Source organism: Myotis myotis, unplaced genomic scaffold (genome assembly GCF_014108235.1).
Source record: "Myotis myotis isolate mMyoMyo1 unplaced genomic scaffold, mMyoMyo1.p scaffold_m19_p_7, whole genome shotgun sequence".
Lineage (NCBI taxonomy): Eukaryota > Metazoa > Chordata > Mammalia > Chiroptera > Vespertilionidae > Myotis > Myotis myotis.
In genome coordinates this window covers 55,573,987-55,583,314 of record NW_023416379.1, presented here as the reverse complement: position 1 = coordinate 55,583,314, position 9,328 = coordinate 55,573,987, and the positions used below count along the sequence as shown (strand labels likewise).

Sequence of the window (9,328 nt, the reverse complement as noted above, 5' to 3'; positions counted from 1 at the left end):
ACTAAGGAAATTTAAATAACTGTGGATTTTAGTTAATATTAATAATACTGTATCAGCCCTGATCAGTTTGGCTCAGTGGATAGAGCATCAGCCTGCGGACTGAAGGGTCCCAGGTTCGATTCCAGTCAAGGGCATGTACCTTGGTTGTGGGCACATCCCCAGTAGGGGGTGTGCAGGAGGCAGCTGATTGACGTTTCTCGCTCATCGATGTTTCTAACTCTCTATCCCTCTCCCTTTCTGTAAAAAATCAATAAAATATGTTTTAAAAAAATAATAATACAGTATCAGTCTTGGACCATTAATGATCACAAGTGTAATATATGAAGAAAAGGAATAGCTGGGTGTGAAATATATGAGAACTCTTTGCACTACCTTGGTAATTATTCTGTAAATCTAAAACTATTCTAAAATAAATAAGTTACTTAAGAAAAATTACATTATGGGTCTCCAGACTTGGGAAGGGAGGGTGAAGCACCCCACTCCTGCAAGCCATGCTGTCCTGGCCATGGGAGCTCTTGCACATCCTGGCACATTCCCTGCCCTCAAGGTACTAGATGTCTGACAGTGGATCAGGGCACCCTCATGCACGTAGACTATGCCTCAGGGCTTGAAGACTTTAAAAGGCTGTGCTGCAAACAATTATTTTCCATATGTTCTATTTTCCAATTTATTATTCTTCTTCAAGATAACAGGGCTTGGATTTGTCAGGGAAGGAAAGTCTACCAGGAAAATGACAAAAATTAATGTAACATTAGGAAGCCAATCAGTCAGAATTTGTTAGGGAAAGACCAATCCTTGCAGTTCTGATTTACAAGCTTCTCAAACTAGCTCCTAAACTAGCTTCCAGCTAAGAAAATGTGTTAAAGCATCAATAAAATTATTCTAATAAGCCCCCCATAACCAAAACCTAAGTGAAGCTTATAAAGAGAGAAAACACCAAGTACTCCTTAAAAGGCAACGGAAAAGAGGTTGGTCTTTGATAGCTAGCAGGGTCATATGATGCTGCTACTTTCTCACTGGCTGGTCCACATGGGAAGGGAGAAGACTAGATCCCCTGGAGTCTCTGTGGTCTCCAGAAACCATGTCAAATCGTGTCCTAATTTGGCCTCAGCAAGGAGGTTGGGATCTAAAGAATAGTCTAGGTACATGGGATTTAATTCTGTTCTTCCCCTCCTTGACTAAACCACTTAATTGCTCTAGCCAATAATTTTCTCATCCACAACTGGAGAACAAAGAGTCATCTTACTAACCCATCTAAGTGGCATGATAATTAATAAAAACATAATCATAAGGAGACATCTCTTACTTCAATGCAAAAATTAAGGAGCAGCTGTTGAAGAGAATAAGAGAAAGAACTGCTAGGGTACAAGAGTTAGGATTTCTCCCATCACATCACAAGTCCCACTGGGATTGGTTATAACTACCAAGAACCTATAATGGCACCTTCTAGCCAGTTTGGGATGTTTCATATTATTATGAGAGGCCTGGTGCATGGATTCGTGCACCGGTGGGATCCCTCAGCCTGGCCTGCACCCTCTCACAATCCGGGACCTATCAGGGGATGTCAGAGAGCTGGTTTCAGCCCGATGCCCACAGGCCAGGCCAAGGGACCCCATTGGTGCATGAATCTGTGCACCAGGCCTCTAGTATGCATATAAGATCTTTGGTTAATCTCTTCCTACCATCCCCTTTCCCCCCTTCCCTCTGAGATTCATCAGTGTTCCATGTTTCCATGCCTGTGTATTGAGTATATGCCCCCTGGTGGTCAGTGCACGTCATAGCTACTGGTCAAATGGCCAAAGAGTCGCTTAGGATTTTATATATATAGATGGAGATCTTAAGTGTTTCCACAAAATTTGTTTAAAGGAATCTGTGATCCTAAAAGTTAAGCCTCACTGATCTGGACAATCTGGTAACTTTTTCTGACAGAGAGCTTCTATCCTGGAATGCCTTCCAACCATAGAAAAGTTACAAAACCACTTCTATCTGGATTTGAAGTCAATGAGACATAAGGTATTGGGGGGAAAGTTTACATTCTCATAACTTTCCTTCATCATTGGGATTATTTTGGTGTGTTGCCAAGCACCAATCAACTCTGGGTAGTGCCTGCATTCCAAAACAATTCTGAAAGAATATATTATTCTATGAACAATAAACTATTGTAATGTTTCTTAGTTCCAATATCAGACCTAAAAGAATACCACATCACTTGGTCTCTTGATTATTTTCTCATGAACCTGTAGTATTTGATTTATGCTCAACTATTTCTACATCTAAAAACATTTGGGTATTTTATAATCAAGTTTTAATCTTCTAAACTAGATGATTCAGGGAAAATACTTAATCCATCAAAATGACTCCAAAGCATGTGCTTTTCAGATCACCCCCAAAATGGCATATAGTTTCCATCATGTTTAAATTGTAAAAGGCTTTGTGATTTATGACTGTTGGCTTATTTCCAGTTCCCTGAGTTGTCACTGCCATACTAAGGCCATCCTCCAAAGGACCCAACAGCATTTCACAGGGATATGGGTGGGTTCAGATTAGTATGAATAACCAATGAATCTATTAAGTAATAGCAATAAGTTTTTTTATTTTTTTTAAATGTAACACTTTTTATTTAACTTCAAAAATATTTCAGCATTCTAAACACAGAAAAAAATAACAAAACTTTGCAAATTGTGTTTAGTACAGAAGGTTCTTGAACTTTCTCCTTTTTTTTGACAGGGCTGTCATTTTTATTTAAAATGTTAACTTCTTACAGTGCACACCTTTTTGGATGTGGAATGGAGGTATACAATGCTGTTGTAGATGGAGTAAATGCTTAAAACGAGACTAACAAGGGTAGAGTAGGGTACAATCCTTGTTTTAAACTAGTTCAGAAAAAATATAATAAGAATCATGGTGCCATAGATAGTTCTCGATAGTGTAGTTAAATATCCAACTCCAATGTTTTAATCCCAACCCCAGAAAGCTGGGCTCTTCTCCATCTCGTAGTCCCCATGCCCAGACCTCGGTCTTGGCTTCTCACTCCTGAGTCTGCAGTCCATCGTCCTGGGGCCCAGTTCCATCCTCTCGTCGGTCCTCAGTGGTGACTCCTGCTTAGCCTCCTCCCTGTGCCACTCCAAGGGAGGCCTTCTTCTAGCCAATTCATTCTTGGGTCCCCTCGAGGGGATATCAAGAGTCTAGGTTGGGACCCCTGCTCCCCACTTCAACTCCCATCACCACAGCCAGTAAAGCCTCAGTCAGGGGACCTGCTCCCTCGCCTGCTGCCTCCGACAGCCCCACTAAGGCCAGAGCCCGCTTCCGTGGGCACTGCTCCGGCCCCAGGATCCAGCGTGCACAGTGGGCAGCCAGCCTAGGCCGGCCCAGGCCGAATACCTCACCCACTGACTCTGGGCCACCTTGGGATCCCGGGTGGATAGGCCCACAGCCTCTTCCAGTTCCTCCTCCAGCCCAGGCAGCAGGAAACGGTCAGCAGCCTCCAGTGCCTCCTCTGCCTCTGAGCCCAGCAGGGGCTGGCCTGGCGGGGGAATGGGCCCCAGGGCTGCTCCACAGCCCCGGCAGCCATGCAGGTGATGCATGACAGGCCAGGCTGCGCTGGGTAATAGGTCTCGAAGAGGTACCAGGTCCATCTGGGCTTCAGCAAAGCTGTCAGCCAGCAGGGCCTGGAAGAAAGCGGAGGCAGTAGATGAGGCAGCTCGCTGGGCGGGGAGCCGCAGGCCAGAGTCCAGGAGGAAGTGCAGGTCCGGGGCTGGGCTGGGAGCTGGGCCCAGCAGAGGTTCATAGTGGCAAGGGGAGGACGGGTCTATGTCCCAGGGGCTTGCAGGTGGCTGGGCGGGGCTCACAGTGGGAGACACCAGGCCGTGGAGGCAGGAAAGGGAGTCTGCAGCAAAGAAGAGGAAGAGCGGGAGCAGGGCGGGCCGCATCAGCGCGGAGAGGAGGAGTCGGAGGCCGCCCTGTTCCAGAAGTAGCCGGCGCCACAGAGAGGGCTTCTGGCAAATGAAGGGCAAGGTCAGCGCACAGGCCACACGGTCCTCAGGACTCCCGGAGAGCAGCAGGTGAGTGAGGGCCCCCACTCCGAAGGGCGACTCCTCCTGCACCTTCAGGTTCTGCAGCAGCATTTCACCCAGCTCCCGGTGCTGGCTGCGCTGACTCGGGGGCTGGGCACGCAGCGTGGGCCAGTTGTCCGGGGCGACACCCTTATAATGGAACACAGAGATTAACCTAGACAAGATTAAAATCAACAGAACTAGATAGAGACAGCTTATAATGGTCTTTATTATCCATAAAAGAGTGAGATCATGTTGTATTTTTCTTTCATTAACTGGCTTATTTCACTTAGCATAATGCCCTCCAGTTCCATCCACGCTGTTGCAAATGGTAAGAGTTCCTTCTTTTTTATAGCAGCATAGTATTCCATCGTGTAGATGTACCACTGTTTTCTAATCGATTCATCTGCTGATGGGCACTTAGGCTGTTTCCAGATCTTAGCTATGGTGAATTGTGCTGCTATGAACATAGGGGTGCATATATCCTTTCTGATTAGTGTTTCTGTTTTCTTGGTATATATTCCTAGCAGTGGGATCACTGGGTCAAATGGGAGTTCCATTTTTAACTTTTTGAGGAAACTCCATACTGTCTTCCATAGTGGCTACACCAGTCTGCTTTCCCACCAGCAGTGTATGAGTGTTCCTTTTTCTCCACATCCTCTCCAGCACTTGTCGTTTGTTGATTTGTTGATGATAGCCATTCTGACAGGTGTGAGATGGTACCTCATTGTTGCTTTGATTTGCATTTCTCAGATGATTAGTGACTTTGAGCATGTTTTCATATGTCTCTTGGCTTTCTGAATGTCCTCTTTTGAAAAGTGTCTATTTAGGTCCTTTGCTCATTTTTTGATTGGATTGTTTATCTTCCTTTTGTTAAGTTGTATGAGTTCCCTATAAATGTTGGAGGTTAAACCCTTATCAGTGATAGCATTGGCAAATATGTTCTCCCATGTAGTGGGCTTTCTTGTAGTTTTGTTGATGGTTTCTTTTGCTGTGCAGAAGCTTTTTATTTTGATTTAGTCTCATTGGTTTATTTTCTCTTTAGTTTCCAATGCCCTAGGAGATGAGTCGGTGAAGAAATTGCTTCGGTATATGTCTGAGATTTTGTTGCCTTTGGATTCCTCTAGTATTTTTATGGTTTCCTGTCTTACATTTAAGTCTTTTATCCATTTTGAGTTTATTTTTGTGCATGGTGTAAGTTGGTGGTCTAGTTTCATTTTTTTGCATGTATCTGTCCAATTTTCTTGAAGAGACTTTCTTGAAGAGAATCTTGAAGAGACTTTCTTGACTCCATTGTATGTTCTTGCCTCCTTTGTCAAATATTAATTGAGCATACTGGTTCAGGTTGGTTTCTGGGCTCTCTATTCTATTCCATTTATCTACATGTCAGTTCTTGTGCCAATACCAGGCAGTTTTGAGAACAGTGGCTTTATAATACAGCTTGATATCTCGTATTGAGATCCCGCCTACTTTGTTCTTCTTTCTCAGGATCGCTGCAGCTATTCGGGGTCTTTTTTTATTCCAGATGAATTTTTGGAGAGTTTGTTCTATGTCTGTGAAATATGCCATTGGTATTTTAATGGGAAGTGCATTGAATTTATAGATTGCTTTGGGTAGTATGGACATTTTAATGATGTTGATTCTGCCAATCCAAGAACATGTATGTTCTTCCATCTGTTTATGTCTTCTTCTATCACTTTTTTTCAACGTCCTGTAGTTTTCTGAATAGAGGTCTTTTACCTCTTTAGTTAAGTTTATTCCTAGGTATTTTAATTTTTTGGTGCGATGGTAAATGGGATTGCTTTTTTAGTCTCTCTTTCTGTAAGTTCACTATTGGTGTATAGAAATACCATAGATTTCTTGGCATTAATTTTGTATCCTACTACATTGCCAAATTCATTTATTAAGTCTAATAGTTTTTTGATGGAGTGTTTAGGGTTTTTTATGTATAATATCATGTCATCTGCAAATAAGGACAGTTTTACTTATTCTTTTCCAATTTGGATGCCTTTACTTATTCTTCTTGTCTAATTGCAATGGCTAATACTTCCAGCACTATGTCAAACAGGAGTTGTGAGAGTGGGCATCCCTGTATTGTTCCTGTTCTTAGGGGAAATGGTTTTAGTGTTTGTCCATTGAGTATGATGTTGGCTGTGGGTTTGTCATATATGGCTTTTATTATGTTGAGGTATGATCCTACTATTCCCACCTTGCTGAGAGTTTTTATCAGAAATGGGTGTTGGATTTTGTCAAATGCTTTTTCTGCATCAATTTATACGACTATGTGGTTTTTTCTTTCAATTTGTTTATGCGATGTATCATGTTTATTGATTTTCAGATATTGTACCATCCTTGTATCCCTGGGTAAATCCTACTTGATCATGGTGTATGATCTTTCTGATGTACTGCTGGATCCTATTTGCTAAGATTTTGTTGAGGAATTTGGCATCTATGTTCATGAGGGATATTGGCCTGTAATTCTCTGTCATTGTGTTGTCTTTACCTAGTTTTCGTATTAGGGTGATGCTGGCTTCATAGAATGAGCTTGGAAGTGTTCCTTCCTCTTGAATTTTTTTGAATAGTCTGAGGAGGATAGGTTTTAGTTCTTCTTTGAAAGGTAAAACTCCCCTGTGAAGCCATCTGGCCCAGGGCTTTTGTTTGCTGGAAGCTTTTTGATGACTGCTTCAATTTCTTCCATAGTTATTGGTTTATTGAGATTTTTAGATTCTTCCTGATTGAGTTTTGGAATGTTGTATTTTTCTAGGAATATGTCCATTTCCTCCAGGTTGTCTAGTTTGTTGGAGTAGAGTTGTCCAAAGTATTTTTTAACACTCATTTGTATTTCTGTGGGGTCTGTTGTTATTTCACCTCTATCATTTCTGATTTTGTTTATTTGGGTCTTCTCTCTTTGCTTCTTGGTGAGCCTGGCTAGAGGTTTATCAATTTTGTTTATCCTTTCAAAGGACCAGCTCTTGGTTTCATTGATTTTCTGTATTGTTTTTTTGGTCTCTATGTCATTTATTTCTGCTCTAATCTTTATTATCTCCTTCCTTCTGCTCACTCTGGGCTTTTCTTGTTGCTCTCTTTCTAATTCTTTGAGATGTAGAGTTAGATGATTTACTACCATTTTTTCTTGTTTTTTGAGGTAGGCCTGTAGGGTTATAAACTTCCCTCTCAGGACTGCTTTCATTGTGTAGCATAGGTTTTGGATTGTTGTGTTTTCATTGTCATTAGTTTCCAGGATGTTTTAAATTTCTTCTTTGATCTCATTTGTAACCCAATCAATATTTAATAACATGCTATTCAGCTTCCAAGTGTTTGAGTATTTGGCGTTGTTTTTATTGTAGTTTATTTCTAATATTATGCCATTGTGGTCTGAGAAGATGCTTGGTATGATTTCAATCTTCTTGAATTTGGGGAGACTTTGCTTGTGACCCAGTATGTGGTCTATTTTTGAAAATGTCCCATGGGCACTTGAGAAGAATGTATATTCTGCGGCTTTGGGGTGAAATGTTCTGAAGATGTCAATTAAGTCCATCTGATCTAGTGAGTCATTTAGAATTACTGTTTCTTTGCTGATTTTTTGTTTAGAGGATTTATCCAGTGATGTCAGTGGTGTATTAAAGTCCCCTACTATGATTGTATTGTTGTTGATCTCTCCCTTGATATCTTCCAGGAGTTTTCTTATGTATTTGGGTGCTCCTGCATTGGGTGCATATATGTTTATCAGGGTTATATCCTCTTGTTGTATTGATCCCTTTAGTATTATGAAGTGGCCTTCCTTATCTCTTGTTATGGCCTTCACTTTGAGGTCTATTTTGTCAGATATAAGTATTGCTACCCCAGCTTTTTTTTTCATTTCCATTTGCCTGAAAGATAATTTCCCATCCCTTCACTTTCAGTCTGTGTGAGTCCCTTATTCTGAGGTGGGTCTCTTGTAGACAGCAAATATATGGGTCATGTTTATTTATCCATTCAACCACTCAATGTCTTTTCATTGGAGCATTTAGTCCATTTACGTTTAAAGTTATTATTGAAAGGTACTTGTTTGTATCCATTTATATTTTTGTACCTGTCTTCTTTCTTAGCTTTTTATGTCTTCTTTTTACACCAGTTCCTTTAACAGTTCTTGCATTGCTGGCTTGGTTGTGATAAACTCCCTTTTTTTGTCTGTGAAGCTTCTTATTTCCCCTTCAATTTTGAATGATAGCCTTGCTGGATAGAGTATTCTTAGATTCAGTCCCTTGCTTTGCATCACTTTGTAAATTTCCATCCATTATTTTCTGGCCTGATGTGTTTCTGTTGAGAAATCATTTGATAATCTAATGGGAGATCCCTTGTATGTAGCTTTCTGTCTCTCTCTTGCAGCCTGTAAGATTCTCTCTTTGTCCTGAACAGTTTCCATGGTAATTATGATGTGTCTTGTTGTGGGTCTTTTCGGGTTCACCTTGTATGGGACTGTCTGTGCTTGTGTGACTTTTTTCTTCCCCACCTCAGGAAAGTTTTCTGATATTATTTCTTCAAGTAGGTTTTGTAACCCTTGTTCCTCTTCCTGTTGTTCTGGCACCCTTATTATTCGTATGTTGTTTTGTTTTCATGTTGTCCCATAACTCCCTTAGGCTCTCCTCCTGTCTTTTAATTTTTTCCTCCAATTGCAGTTCAGTTTGGTTGTGTTTTGCTTCCCTGTGTTCTAATTCTCTAATTTGTTCCTCTGCTTCTCCTAGTCTACTGTTGAAACTTTCAATGGTGTTTTTTATTGCAGCTCTATAACTCTTCATTTCTTCTTGATTCTTACATAAGTTATTGATTTTTTTCATCCATTTCTTCTTGATTTTTGCATAAGTTTTTGATTTTTTCATCCATCCAGTTTATGCACTCTAGGACCCTTAATCTGAATTCTTTTTCTGACATGTTGCATGCCTCTGTTTCACTTAGCTGCTTTTCTGGTGAGTCCTCCTTTTCTTTCCTTTGGGGGTTTCTTTGTCTACCCATGTTTGATCTCACTGACAGATCTAGATGTTGAGTCATTCAGGGGCTGCTCCTTGGGTGGCAGTGGCTCCTTGGGCTGCAGTTGCTCCTCGGGCAGTTGTAGTAACAGCTGCTTCTCAGTTGGCAAAAACTCCTCTGGTGAGTGCTGTTCACAACTGTGGTGGCTCCTCTGGCTGGTGGGGGGAGGCTTTTCACACAGCTGCTGTTCCTCAGACAGAGGGTATGCTGATCACGAGGCTGGTGTTTCTTTGATGGGGGCGGGCTACACATACAGCTGCTACTCCTTG

General features: G+C 41.5%; 1 protein-coding gene across 1 annotated transcript in view; it reads right to left on the bottom strand.

The window, feature by feature from the left end:
• Positions 1-3,177: 3,177 nt before the first annotated feature.
• The window catches only part of LOC118660720 (armadillo repeat-containing protein 5-like), an 82,410-nt gene continuing 76,259 nt past the window's right edge, over positions 3,178-9,328 (bottom strand). The window contains 2 exon segments of the mRNA XM_036318410.1: positions 3,178-3,425; positions 3,428-4,202. Of these exon segments, the coding sequence (XP_036174303.1) occupies positions 3,178-3,425; positions 3,428-4,202 (1,023 nt within the window).